The 15,347-nt window shown below is 38.7% G+C and overlaps 1 protein-coding gene across 7 annotated transcripts in view; it reads right to left on the reverse strand.

Annotated features, from left to right (window-relative positions):
- The window catches only part of ptpdc1a (protein tyrosine phosphatase domain containing 1a), a 144,753-nt gene that overhangs the window by 59,369 nt on the left and 70,037 nt on the right, over positions 1 to 15,347 (reverse strand). For 3 of the 7 annotated variants that reach the window (XM_043708007.2, XM_043708008.2, XM_043708011.2), the window contains 2 exons: positions 8,565 to 8,654; positions 6,430 to 6,601 (listed from right to left, as the gene is read on the reverse strand). In XM_043708007.2, the coding sequence (XP_043563942.2) occupies positions 6,430 to 6,601; positions 8,565 to 8,654 (262 nt within the window). Of the gene's footprint in view, positions 1 to 6,429; positions 6,602 to 7,263; positions 7,525 to 8,564; positions 8,655 to 15,347 lie in introns of those variants that run through there. The other 4 variants (XM_087994273.1, XM_087994271.1, XM_087994270.1 and 1 more) reach the window with 2 other exon arrangements.

The raw sequence follows: 15,347 nt of genomic DNA on the forward strand, positions 1-15,347 counted from the left end.
TAGCATTGTGAGGTTGTCTGTGGGTTTGCAGTAGAGTGTGGTGCTGAGGTGTCCGTCCTTGATGGAGACGCATGTGTCCAAGAATGAGATAGACAGTCGAGAGTAGTCCATGGTGAGTTTGATGGTGATGAAACTTGTTGATGTCACTGTGTAGTTTTATCAGTGACTCCTCGCCATGGGTCCAGAGGAAGAAAATGTCATCAATGTACCTGGTGTACAATGTCAGTTGGAGATCCTGCATAGAGAAGAAATCTTGTTCGAACCTGTGCATAAAAATGTTGGCATATTGGAGTGCAAATTTGGTCCCCATGGCTGTTCCGTGTGTCTGGATGAAGAACTGGTTGTCAATGGTGAAGACGTTATGATCGAGGATAAAGCGGATGAGTTGTAGGATGGTGTTTGGAGACTGGCAGTTGTTGGTGTTGAGTACTGAGGCTGTTGCTGCGATGCCATCCTTGTGGGGGATGCTGGTGTAGAGTGCGGAAAAGTCCATTGTGACGAGGAATGCTCCCGGTTCGACTGGTCCATGGGTGCTGAGTTTCTGTAACAAATCCGTAGTGTCGCGACAGAAGCTGAACCTTCGGGTGACCATCCTCCAAGGTGGACTTCGGGACAGGCAGCAGAGGAAAGTGGCCGAGCAAAGGCTGATAGCTAAGTTCGGTACCCATAGGGAGGGCCTCAACCGGGACCTTGGGTTCAGGTCACATTACAGGTGATCACCATTGCACTACACACACACACACACACACAGATATTCCTACACACACACACTCTCACATACACATGGACACAGGTACACACAAACGCGCACACACACCCTTATAGACACACACACTCCCACACGTGCACCCCCTCACAGACTTAAGACACTCTGCACTCACTACACACACACTTTCTCACACTCACAACCCCCACCCCAGACAGACACACACACAGACAGACAAAGACCCACATGCACACAAATATTTTGTGTGGTGAATTTTTTTGTACTTGCAGAGTTACATTGCACTTTGCTCAAAAACTGCATACATTCATGTAGAACTCTGAGCTCAAAAACTGCATGTAAAATTGCATGAATTTATGTAAAACTCTGTTATCTCACTTTTTAGATTAGAATCAATCTAAACATCAGGTCATAGACAGAGAACACAGGGGGCTAACACCTTCAACATATTGTCTAGCTATCACCATTATTAACAGCTAACCTGGGAATGCAACTTTAAAAAAAAAAGGGTTTTGTGATTTACACATGAAAGGAGTGAAACTATCACTGTATTCTAACAGATGAAAGGCTTAACAGACAATCACCTCTTCAATGTATAATTTCAGTTACATCACACTGCAAATTTTTGCTATAAATTCTGTGTTACGATCGAGCCCTCCACAATCACCTGATGAAGGAGCGTCGCTCCGAAAGCTAGTGTGCTTCCAATTAAACCTGTTGGACTATAACCTGGTGTTGTGTGATTTTTAACTTTGTACACCCCAGTCCAACACTGGCATCTCCGAATCATGATTATAAAGGATGTAATATAACATTTAGAAATGCATAATATAACCCAGTAGTGTAATGAAGGGAACACATTTATTCAAATTCTTTGAGGAGATAACAAGCAATATAATGGGGAACCACTCGCTGTGATAGAGTCATGGAGATAGACCCTTTAGTCCAACTCGTCCATGCCAACCAGCTATCCTAAATTAATCTCGTCCCATTTGCCAGCACTTGGCCCATATCCCCCCAAACCCTTCCTACTCATGTGCCCATCCAGATGCCTTTTAATATGTTGTAATTGTACCAGTTCCACAACTTTCTCTGGCAGTTCATTCCATACATACATCACCCTTTGTGTGAAGCAAGTTGCACCTTAGGTCCCTTTTATATCTTTCCCCTCTCACCTAAAACCCATGCCCTATAGGTTTGGACTTCACTACCCCCGGGAAAAGACCTTGACTGTTCACCCTATCCATGCCCCTCATGATTTTATAAATTTCTATAATAGCACCCCTTAGCCTCTGACACTCCAGGCAAAATAGCCCCAGCCTGCACAGCCTTGCCCTAAAGCTCAAACCCTCTAACCCTTGCAACATCCTTATAAATCTTTTCTGAACCCTTTCAAATTTTACAACATCTTTCCTATAGCAGGGAGACAAGAAGTGAATGTAATATTCCAAAAGCAGGCTAACCAATGCCCTGGATAGCTGTACCATGACCTTTCGACTCCAATACTCAATGCACTGGCCAATGAAGGCAAGCATACCAAATGCTTTCTTCACTACACTGTCTCCCTGCGTTCCACTTTCAAGAAACTATGAATCTCCAGTTCAAGGTCTCTGCTCATCAAAGCTCCCCAGGACCTTATCATTAAGTGTATAACCCCTACCCTGATTTGCCCTACCAAAATGCAGCACCTCACATCTATCTAAATTAAACTCTATCTGCCACTCTTCCACCCATTGGCCCATCTGATCAAGGTACTCTGAGATAATCAAGGTATCTCAGAGGTGTCTGTTACTCTACCAATTTTGGTATCATTTGCAAATTTACTATCTATACCTCCTAAATTCACATCCATATAAATGACAAAGAGCAGTGGACTCAGCACCAATCCTTGCGACACACCACTAGTCACAGGCCTCCAGTTTGAAAAGCACCCCTCTACCATCATCCTCTGTCTCCTACCTTCGAGCCAGTTATGTATCGGAATGGATAGTCCTACTTGGGTTCCATGTCATCTAACCCTTGTTAACCAGTCTACTATGCAGAACCTTGTCGAATGCCATACTGAAATCCATATAGACCATGTCCACTGTTCTGACTTTATTAATCTTCACCATTTCTTCAAAAATTCAATCAAGTTTGTGAGACATGATTTCCCATGCACAAAGTCATGTTGACTATCTGTAATCAGTCCATGCCTTTCCAAATCCTGTAAATCCTGTCCCTCAGGATCTCCTCCAACAACCTGCTCATCAGTCGATGTCAGGCTCACCAGTTTATAGTTCCCTGACATTTCCTTAGCATCTTTCTTAAATAACATATTTTGATTTTCAAAAGGCATTTGTTAACGTACCACAGAAAGGCTATTTAACAGGATAAGAACCTATAGTGTTGGGGGTTGTTTATTAGCATCGGGAGAAGATTGGCTAACTAATAGAAGACAGAGTTGGGACAAAGGGGACATTTTGAGAGTCACAACTTGCCATAAATAGTGTCACAGCGATAAGTGGTGGGGCTGCAACTATTTACAATATATATTAAATTACTTGGTTAGGGACAGTGAATGTATTATTACCAAGTTTGCAAATTATACAAAAAATACTTGGGAAGGCAAGTAGTGAAGAAGACACTAAGTTTGCAGAGGGATTAAAAACACGTTACGTGACTAGGCAAAAACTTGTCAGATGGAAAATAATGTGGGGAAAATGTGAGAATAGAGGAGCTGGTTATTAACTAAATGAAGGACGGCTGTAGAAAGTTGAAGCATGGGTTTGCAGTTCCTCTTGCATAAATCACAAAAAGCCACAATCTAAGTTCAGTGAGTAATAGGGAAGGCTGATGTAATGTTACCCTCCATTTCAAAAAAGAATGGAGTATAAAATAGAGTGGTTTTACTAAAACTATACAAGACACTCGGCAGACCACATCTAGAAGACTGGCATTGGCGGCTATCCAGAGAAAGTTCACTAGCTTGTTCCCGGGTATAGAGTGATCTTCGTATGAGAAGAGGTTGAGTAAGTTGCGTTTGTATTCACTGTTAAGAAGAATAGAAGATCTAATTGAAACATACAAGATTTCTATGGGGCTTGACAGGGTAGGTGCAGAAAGGTAGTCTCCTCTATGGAGAGTGAAGGATTAGAGGACATAATCTCAGGATAGTAGTCATCCATTTAAGACGGAGTTGAGGTGCAGCCCCAGAGAATAGTAACAATGTGTAATTCTGCAAAGAGTTGACAAGACTAGATCATAAAGATTCAATGTTGAGACACAGATTTTTAATAAGGCAATCAGAGGTATGGAAGAAAAGGCAAGAAAGTAAAATTTAAAATTACCATATCATCTATGTTCTCACTGAATGGTGAAACACACTTGATGGGCCCAATGGGCTACTTCTACATTTTATGATTTTACAGATATCCATATTGTGTTTCAAAATAAAAAGTGGCAGAAACAGTGGACAGCATTTAAAAAGAAAACATCTTACACTTCCCAACTTCATCTCTGACTTAAAATAGACAAACTTATAATTAAGGGCATCTGCACAGTAGCTAGTAACTTCAGTCTGTCCTTTAACTTAGAGTTTTCGGATCCTATTCTATAACCAACTAAGCCATCAATCTTCTGATCTCTACAGTTCTCCCATTAAACTCTCTCAGAAACGTCATCTTGTTCGTGACACATACTCCCATTTAGCATCGCCTCCTTAGCCTAATGCTTGCCAACATCAAAAATGTGTCCATTCTCTAGCAACATTCCTCTATTCTTCAAAACTGACATTATCAATCATTTACATTATCGCTCCCCACTTCCCTTGATTATGTTCCCAAAAGTCTTTTCTTTGATAGTGTCTTCAACTCCCACCTCACCATATGCCTATTATTCCTCATCAGCATTCAAATTTGTCCTCTTTAATGCAAAATAGGTTGACTCATTGTAAGTGAGTGGTACTTATATAAACGCAACCTCAGCTATTCAAAATTTTAATTCTCTAGCCCCCACCCCTCAAAACGTCCTTTCAAATAATTTCAGATTAATTGAATACTTTTGCATTTTTATAATTACATCCCTCATGATGAAAGAAAAAAAATTACAAAAAGATGACTTGGACAAAAAGAATTTGCTGAAAATGTGCAAATCAGTCAGCAATTTTTGGCAAGGAAGAAATAACCTGTGAATTGGGAAGTTACAGGGTGACTGCATAAACTATGCGTGCATTCCCTGGAATATAGAAGGTTGAAGAATAATTTGATTGAGACTTTTAAGATTTTGAAATAAACTGGTAGGACAGAAATTTTTTTTATGCAGATGGGAAGTGTCAGAAAAGCAGACACAACTTTAAACCTTTTGTTTCGTAGAGAAATGAAGGTACTTTTTTTCATGGAAAGGATAGTGGAAGCGTAGAACTCAGCCCCACAAAAACATGTAGACACTAGCTCAATTTTCAATCTGCCTGAGTTTGGATAATCCACAATTTCACAAAATGGTTGAAAAAGCTTGAGTGATTGAATGAACTGCTCCTGTTCCAAGATTCTTATTTATCCACTAAATTCTGCAGAGAAAGCTAGGTCCAGTCATTAAGAACATAAATATTTTTCTAACAATGCAAGAACTGTTACAGATAGCCAATCAAATCTCTCCCCAAAAATGAATAAATCACAGTATACAGTTTCTTTTTCAGGTCGTGAATTTTTGGAGAATACAAATTCCAAATCTTAAATTATTTTATTTCTTACATTTCCTTTATTTCTTTTTTCCCTCTGGCTGTCTTAATCCAATCATTCTTCCCCTCTACTGGATTGGGTACTGAATTTACCATTTTTAACATTCACCATACTTCTCAATCTTTCCTCATCTTATTTCTCAATTGTTAAATCCCACTGCTTAAAGACATACTCTGTTAGTCCCATCATTCACTACATTGCCAATACCTTGTTGCTTTCAGTGGGCACTTCTAACAATTTGTTGTGCAAAATACACTGAGCTGAAAGGTTCAGACAATTTAAGCACTAAGCTACCAGATTAATTGAAATAAAATATTAACATTAAGTCAGAACATGAAAAATACATATTGTCATTTATTCACAATAAAGGTTATGGAATAGGACTCCTGCAATTAAAGGTTATTGGTCGATTTAGGTGAAACATGCGAGAAAATTATATTTGGAATCTCAATATTCATTCCCTGATGGCTGCATTTGAAAAAAAATGTTCATTTGGATCCAGTAGGAAGAAACTAATTTTTTTAGTTTGCTTTTTGCAAATACAAATCATAAACATCAGAGATTTCTCCTAAGATGCATGTAAACACTTGAACTGCCCATTACATTCTTAGGTTTCATTACTGACATCTGTCAGTGAAGCAAAGGAAATGGTACCTTTTATCAAGTTAGAAAGATTGGTTTTATCAGACTTAAAATTCTAAAGACGTGCATATTTAATACATCTTAATGTTAATTTAGCTTTTCTCAAACATGAGTGCCACAAATAAAGTAGTCTAAAAATGTTAGCTACTTAATTATACAAGAGAGTACTTCAACTATTATTTTTTAATTTTGCTATGAGTATTGTACCAAATTAATAATATTTACTTGATAACCATATAAAATGCTTCCATTCTCTATACCAGTGTAGTGCATATATTGGAGAAAAGTAATTAGTCAAGTATTAGTTTATAACTGTTCTTTGAATAAAAAGTCAACAAACAATACCATGAAGAATATAATCCTTTAAGAGCTTGTTCCTCTTCAGTCCATCGGGATGGATTTTCGTACTTGCATGCACGACCACCACATGCCATTGAGCATTGCATATGGCCTGGGATGACATGCCGCAGGCGTTCTCCAACTTTAGTATACTTGGCTGTTGGACGTCTCATACTGCCTGAAATGAAGGTACAGACAATCATGTACACTTCAAAGTGGCAAGGTAACGCATGTCTTTAAAAAAAATGTAATCAGTTTGTTCAATCAAACTGTGAAAATTGTTGACGCAAACATTTTTGTTATGGTAAATACATATTAAGTGTCAGATACAATCTCAGAATACAAAGGGACAATGTTAGAAGACTTGGATCAAATCATTTATTTTAATTTTGTTAAGTAAATAGTCAACTTTCAAAAATGCTATTTTATATCAAAAATAATTTTACAAGTCACAAGCCTAATGCAGCGCAGGAATGCATCTCAAAAATTCAAAATCAAGTTTCCCAAAACATTCCATCCAGTAAAATTTGCAATATCAGCCCAAGTTGGGAAGGCTGATACTCTCTCATTATTTAACCCTACAAACATTTAGTACATCTACAACATTTAGTACAATTTATGTACATCTATTTCACGACTATCATTTGAAATTTGGTTTAAAGATAAACCACAGTTTTATCAACATCCAGGACACTTCTGTACATTCTATAAAAACATGCATGATGCACAGGATGTAGCCTAAATTAAACAGTTGAAACATAAAACACACCAAAAAACTAAAATGTCACAGTTTGAAATGTATGCATATATCTATTATATTTAAATCCCAAATCACAGCACCACAGTGAAGTACTTTTTGCTGCTAACAAGCTGGTTTCAGCTTCTTCGATGCAGACTGATGATACAGCAACCATAACTTGGTGAGATGTAGATGAAAGCATCTCTATGGCTGAGCTCCGACGTCTCTGCAAAACTCTGTCCAAGCTAACAGAAGCAGAGCGCCTCTGACTCTGAATGAAGCTGCTCAAATACTCTACTGTTGAATGCCTTCTACAAGACCCTTGCATGATAATTCCTTTGAAACATTCAAGATTGCCAGCATTGAACAGTTACAGCTTGTAAAAATCAACAAATTACAATGAATACTACAATCTGAAGGTATTCTGATAGACTACATCAGTCCTTTAGGAAAAGCTAAGTAGTTTCCATAGTAACAGCTAGCAGAGCCAATTATGATAGTCTGTGTAGGTAGCACGTTATGTCATGCTGCGGTTTGGGAAAGTTATCATTCTCCTCTTAGGCAACAGATATTGCATTCTAATAGACCAATTTTGCAGCTGCTTCATATCAGGCTCAGAAACTTTGCGTTTTTGAGTATCAATGTAGCATGTTTCATAAAATTAATTATTCTTTGATCCATTCTATAATATGCAATGTAATAATAAACTACTTCACAGAATAAACTCATTCAGTCTTTCATGCCTGTGTTAATTGGCAAACAGCCTCATCTTCCTGCACTAAGTTTGTAAATCCAGCTTTTTTGGATAGACAGACAAAACTCTCTACAAATATGGTGAGCTTCTGCCTGGATCATCCTTTCAGATACTGAATTCCCTACCATGTGGGTGAAAAAACATTCTGCTTTCTCCCCCTCACCCTTCAACCGTTTATTTTTAATTTATGCCCCTGTTCAGACCAGCATGAGACTTGGAGTAGAATTTGCAGATGGTGGCATTCCCCTGCACCAGTAGAGGATTGCCAGGCTCCCTCACAAATTGACGATATGAACCATTTAACAAATCAGTACTGTGCACTACTTATAGTGTCATACAGTCATACAGCACAGAAACAGACCTTTCAATCCAACTAGTCCATGCCAACCATGTTCCCAAACTAAACCAGTCCCACCTGCCTTCATTTAGCCCATATCCCTCCAAACCTTTCCTATTCATACACTTATCCACAGTTGTAACTGTACCTGCATCCCATTTATTCTAATTTGTTCTGCAATTTAAAACAAAGCTAAACTAAATTCAATTTCACAACTTGCAATTCTGAATTTTGAGCTCATCATCTCTGGGTTGTTAGTTTAGTATCAAAGTAGCTAAGCAAGTTTATTAAAACATTAAATATTAATTTACCTTTGTCTGAAGTTACAATATACCTCCTGTGTTCTAATGATGAGTAAGGCAGTTCAGGATGTAGGGAAATTCTTGCAGCCATGGCAGTATCTGTTGAAATATACATAGATATCTAATTTATTATACTGGCACACACTTCATATGCCTGCTATAGATTTCCTGTGCCACGTTTTACCTAAGTCTTTATTTTCCATTATATGCTCATAGAATCAGGGAATTATCAGGGAATCAAAGAAAATATAGTTTCTTCTTCATAGTTAATCATAGGATCATTTAGTACACAGCCTTAACACAAACTGTATTTATTTCAACGAAAGAGGCCTGACTGATGAACTCAGGGCATGGTTGGAAACATGGGACGGGATAGCATAGCTATTAGAGAAAGTGGCTCAGGGAGGTACAGAATTGGAAGCTTAATGTTCCAGGGTGTAGATGCTACTGGAAGCATAGAAAAGGAAGCAGGAGAGGAGGAGGAGTGACATTTTTAGTCTAGGATAACATTATAGTTGTACTTAGAGAGGATATTCCTGGGAGAACGTCCAGTGATATTATATAGAACATAGAACTTTACAGCACAGTACAGGCCCTTCGGCCCTCGATGTTGCGCTGCCCTGTCATACTAATCTGAAGCCCATCCCACCTACACTATTCCATGAATGTCCATTTGCCTGTCCAATGCCGACTTAAATGCACTTAAACTTGGCGAATCTACTACCGTTGCAGGCAAAGCATTCCATAACCTTACTACTCTCTGAGTAAAGAAACTACCTCTGACATCTATCTTATACTCATCTCACCTCACTTTAAAGTTGTGTCCCCTCATGTTTGCCGTTCCCATACTTGGAAAAAGGCTTTCCCTGTCCACCCTATCTAACCCTCTGATTATCTTGTATGTCTCTATTAAGTCACCTCTCAACCTTCTTCTAACAAGAACAGCCTCAAGGCCCTCAGCCTTTCCTTGTAAGACATTCCTTCCATACCAGGCAACATCCTAGTACCCTTTCCAAAGCTTCCACATCCTTCTTATAATGCAGTGACCAGAACTGTACACAAAACTCCAAATGTGGCCCAAGTTTTGTACAGCTGCAGCATAACCTCCTGGTTCCGGAACTCAATCCCTCTATTAATAAAGGCCAAAACACTGTATGCCTTCTTAACAACCCTGTCAATCTGGGTGGCAACTTTCAGGGATCTGTGTACATGGACACCGTCCAAAGTGCATCACCTCACACTTGTCCACATTAAACTCCATTTGCCACCTCTCAGCCCAGCTCTGCATCCTATCTATGTCTCTCTGCAACCCACTACATCCTTCGTCACTATCCACAACTCCAAATATGGGTGGAGGATATGGGTGGAACTAAGAAATAAGAAAGGGATGATCACCTTATTGGGATTATAGTGCCTCCCAACTCCTCCCCCCAATTGTCAATAGGAAGTTGAGAAGCAAATATGCAAGGAGCTCTCAGTTATCTATAAAAAAAATTGGGTTTTAATGGTAGTTTAATTTAAATAAATGCGAGGTGCTCTATTTTGGAAAATCAAATCAGAGCAGCACTTATACACTTAATGGTAAGGTGTTAGGGAGTGTTGCTGAACAAAGAGACCTTGGAGTGTAGGCTCATAGCTCCTCGAAAGTAGAATCACAGGTAGAAAGGATAGCGAAGGCGGCATTTGGTATGTTGTCCTTTATTGGTCAGAGTATGGAGTATAGGAGTCGAGAGGTCATGTTGTGGCTGTACAGGACATTGGTTAGGCCATTTTTTGAATATTGCATGTAATTCTGGTCTCCTTCCTATCGGAAGGATGTTGTGCAACTTGAAAGGGTTCAGAAAAGACTTACAAGGATTTGCCAGGGAGAGGTTGAATAGGCTGAGGCTGTTTGCCCTGGACCGTTGGACACTGACGGATGACCTTATAGAGGTTTATAAAATCATGAGCAGCATGGATAGGATAAATAGACCAAGTCTTTTCCCTGGTGTTGGGTAGTCCAGAACTAGAGGGCATAGGTTTAGGGTGAGAGGGGCAAGATATAAAAGGGACCTGAGGGACAACTTTTTCCATGCAGAGAGTGGTATGTGTATGGAATGAGCTGCCAGAGGAAGTGGTGGAGGCTGGTGCAATTGCAGGATTTAAAAGGCATCTGGATGGGTATATAAATAGGAAAGATTTATAGGGATATGGGCCAAGTGTTGGCAAATGGGACTAGTTTAGGTTGGGATATCTGGTCAGCATAGACGCGTTGGACCGAAGGGTCTGTTTCTGTGCTGTACATCTCTATGACTCTATAGTAGTGGATTTTAACTTTCCAAACATACACTGGGACTGCCATAGTTTTAAGGGCTTGGATGGAGAGGAATTTGTTAAGTGTGTACAAGAAAATGTTCTTATTCCAAATGTGAATGTACCTAGAGAAGGAACAAAACTTGACCTTCTGTTGGGAAATAAGGCCGGTCAAGCGACTGAAGTGTCAGTGGAGGAGCACTTTTGAGCAAGTGATCCTAATTCTAATAATTTTATAATAGTTATGGAAAAGGAGTTAAACTGGAGTAAGGCCAATTTTGATAGCATTAGGTGGGAACTTTCAAAAGTTGATTGGGGGAGGCTATTTGCAGGTAAAGGGACAGTTGAAAAGTGGGAGGCCTACAACAATGAAATAACTAGAGTTCAAAAATTGTATATTCCTGTTAATGCAAAGGGCAAGGCCGGTAGGTATAGAGAATGTTGTATGACTAGAAAAATTGAAGCTCTGATCAAGACAAAAGGAGGTGGTATATGTCAAGTACAGGTAGCAGAGATCAAGTGAATCCCTCATGGAATATAAGGGCAGTAGGAGTATATTGAAGAACGAAATCAGGAGAGCAAAAAGGGACATGAGACAGCTTTGACAAATAGGTTAAAGGGGAATCCAAAGAGATTCTACAAGTACATTAAGGAAAAAAGATTAACTCGGGAGATAATAGGGCCCCTTAAAGATCAAGGAGGAGATAAGATACTAAAGAATATTTCACATCAGTACTTACTGTGTCTGGAACAAGCTGCCAGAGGTAGAGGTGGAGGCAGGTACAATGACAACATTTAAAAGGCATCTAGATGGGTACTTGGTAAGAAAGGTTTAGAGGAATATGGGCCTAAAACTGGCAATGGGACTAGATTAGTTTAGGATATCTGGTCAGTGTGGGCAAGTTAGACCGGATCGTCTATTTCCATGCTGTATAACTCTATGACTACAAATGCTGTTGGGCTAATTATATTGCCTGTTCCATCAAGGAAAGGTGCAAAGCACAGGGTAAAAAAATAGTGTGATGTCATGCATGTTTATTTTAGCCATTCCTTAAGACTTCTAAGTATTAAATGAGCTGGTTGAGAAAATGGGCCAACAGCACAAAATTGCCAAACTCCTTAAACAGCTCACAAGGATGAATATGTGGGAAATGGAAATATGACCAAACAAAATAGGCAAAAATATGACAATTTCGTGCTGACTCCATGAGGTAGCTGAACAGAAAGAAGTGAAAAAGTATGAAAGCGTGGTGGTGGCATCCCAATAATAGCGATGCTTGTGTTAAACTTTCAAAGCTAATAAGCATTTGCCAAAAAAATGCCTTATCGATACTTTTATGCTGAATTCATCCACACTTCTAGTCTCCATGATGGTAAATACCTACTTGCCAGAATTACATGCTTATACTTCATAAAATTTAACTTCTACAAAATTTAGTCACTGATAGCCTGGCCTGTACTCAGCATAAAAATCAAAGAACATAAGACATAAGCCCTCCTATTGCACTAGCATTCAATGAAATCATGCTGATCTTCTGCTCCAACACTATTTTTCTGCAATGTCCCTGTATTTTGGCAATTTGGAACTACAATATTCTAATCTTAAACAATAGCATCAGAAACAGAAGTAGGAATTGGCCATTGGCACACTTGCTTCCTCATTCAATATGACTACAGTTGATCTAAACACTGCTTTAGCTTCACTTTCTTGGTTTTCCCTCCAAACTATCGACTCCCTTGTCAGTCAAAAATCTGTGTAACTCAGCCCTGAACATATGCATTACCCAACTTCCATTCCTATCTGTACAAAAAAAATTCCAAAGGTTATATGACTAAGACATTTCTCTCCATCTCAGGGGAGGGGGTATATATCCTCTCAGCATTAAATATCCCATCAAGACTCCTCAGAATCTTGCAGGTGCCAAAATTACTACCTCTCATACTCAGTGGACTTTAGAAGAATAAGTCCCACTTGCTCAGCCTTTCCTCATCAGCAATCTCTTCATAAGAGAACACAGCCAGAGAACAGTGTCTAAACTGCTGCATTCCAAGTCCTGCCTTCCTTAAAAGACAAAAACTGGAAATAATTAATACATTGCGATCTCATCAAAGCTCTGTACAACTGAATCAAGACTTCCTTACTTTTACTCTTCATTCCAATTGCAAAAAAAAGGACAAGATGTTTTTGTGTTCCTAATTGCTTCATACATGCTAACTTTTTGAGTCGTACAGATCAGTACTCAGATCCTTCTGTGCTACAGTATCGTGCAGACTCTCCTAATTTAAATGATACTGTTTTTCTATTCTTTCTACCAAAGTGAGCAATCTCCCACATCACACTCCATCTACCAAATTTTTGCAACTCACTTAATCTATCTACATTCCTTTGAAGACTCTTTGTATTCTCCTCATAACTTGCTTTCCTACCTACATTTGAAAATTTAGCTTTAATATTATCTGTCCCTTCATTCAAATCACTAACATAGTTCATGCCTCAACCCTGATCCTTGTGCACTTATTACACAATTTGCCAACATGAAAATATCTATTTATCTTAACTCTGTTGCCTGTTAGCTAGCCAAATCACGACTCATGCTAATATGTCACACCCAATCTTATGAGCCATCATCTTGCATGATAACCTTGTGTGTGTAACCTTATTTCATGCCCTACAGAAATCCAAACACAACAATGGTTCCACTTTAACAATCCTGCTCATCACATCCTCAAAGAGCTCTAATAATGTATCAAACACACACCCTTTCATTAAACCATTTGATTCTGCCCGGTTGCATTATGATTTTCTATAAATCCTGATATGACCTCCTTAATAATTGATTCTGATCTTTTCCATATGGCAGTTGTTAGACTAATTATCCTAAAGTATCTTGCTTTCTTGAGCAGTCATAGAGTCACAGAAATACACAGCATAGAAACAGGCCCTTCAGTCCAACTCGTCCATGTCAACCAAATAACCTAAATTAATCTTGTCCTATTTCTTTACATGATTAGCAAAGATAACTGTAATCTTGACTATTTTCTAAATCTCTACCTGCTAAAAGCTGTCAGAGAAGAAGAAAGGAAGGTCAAATTTGAAATGGAGGATAGAAATGAGATGAATCGTAAAATTATTCATCATACTCCTAGAATGTGTTGAGATGTTTTATTGGAGTAAATGAGTAGATTGCCTCATGTGGAAAGTCTTGTTACATTTACAATTTTCACTCTACGGGGCTGTTCCAGAATCTCAGGAATTACAGAAGATTCCAACCAATACATTCAGTACCTCTTCAATCACTTCCTCTGGGACCCAGAATGCAGGCCATCAGGTTTAAGGGACTTCCAGTCTGTAGTCCAATTATATTTCCTAGTACTCCTCATCCAGAGTTTTCTACAATTTGACTGTTTGAAATTCCTCTCTCCTTTTTGGCCCTGTTTCTCTACAATGTTTGGGGTGCTTTTTGAGTCTACTCCTGGTAAATACTGGTTCAAAGCCTGCCATTCCTCCCCTGTTCCTCCGCAGTTGTTAAATTATTATTATTCATAATTTATCCAATATCACTTGGTTGTATTCTCAGGTGGGCCAAATTCTCTGTTTTTCATTCTTCTTTCACTTGTTTTTAACGTTTTTACAATCTCCTGCCCTGCTTTTCTGTATACACCTTTCTTTTTCAATTTAATTCCATCTTTAATTTCTTTAGTTAGCCATGGATACTGCATCTTTCTTGTGGAGCCTTCTTTTCTCAATGGAATATATTTTGGTTTGAAATAATATAGAAGCATACTTGGAAAAATAGAAGATAGGAGCAGGCCATTCAATATGATCATGACTCAATACCCTCATCCCACTCTCTCACATATCCCTTGATCTGTTTAGTCGCAAGAGCTATATCTATCTTCTTCATGAAAACGAAACCGAGTAAAGGAAATATGAAATGCGTCTTTAATGTCTGTCATTGCTTTTCTATAATCTTGCATTTTAACCTTTTTATCCCATTTTACTTTAACCAATCATGTCTTTGCAACACTGTCCCTTCCTATATTTAATTTAAAAAGTTTGAACCGAATTTCTAATCAACAAACCTTTTTTTATAACTTAATAGGAAATGCTATCATGTTGCAATCAGTCTTAGCTAGAGGATTCTTTGCTCTGAGGTAATTTGTTAATCTTATGTCAGTATCAGGTCCACATTAGTCTGTTCCCTGGTCAGTTCTGGAACATATTGCTCAAAGGAACTGTCCTGAATACCCTATGAATGCATCCTCTGGCTGCAGCACCTGGGATTTGCTAGTATGCCTTGTGATCTGCACTGACAATATCAGAAATGTTTGATGCTCAAGGAATGTCTGTTCCGAGTTGATGAGCTGGAGTCTAAGAATTGAACATTGCAATGAATCAGGAAGAGTAAAATTACAGTGACGTTTTCTTCTAAGAGACCACCACATTCCTCATGATAACTTTTAAAGTTATGGACTGGTAGGTATGACTGTAAGAGAGGC

This window comes from Chiloscyllium plagiosum, unplaced genomic scaffold, assembly GCF_037043375.1.
Source record: "Chiloscyllium plagiosum isolate Xiang-an unplaced genomic scaffold, Cpla_swu_hap1 HiC_scaffold_14, whole genome shotgun sequence".
In the NCBI taxonomy this organism is placed as follows: Eukaryota; Metazoa; Chordata; class Chondrichthyes; order Orectolobiformes; family Hemiscylliidae; genus Chiloscyllium; species Chiloscyllium plagiosum.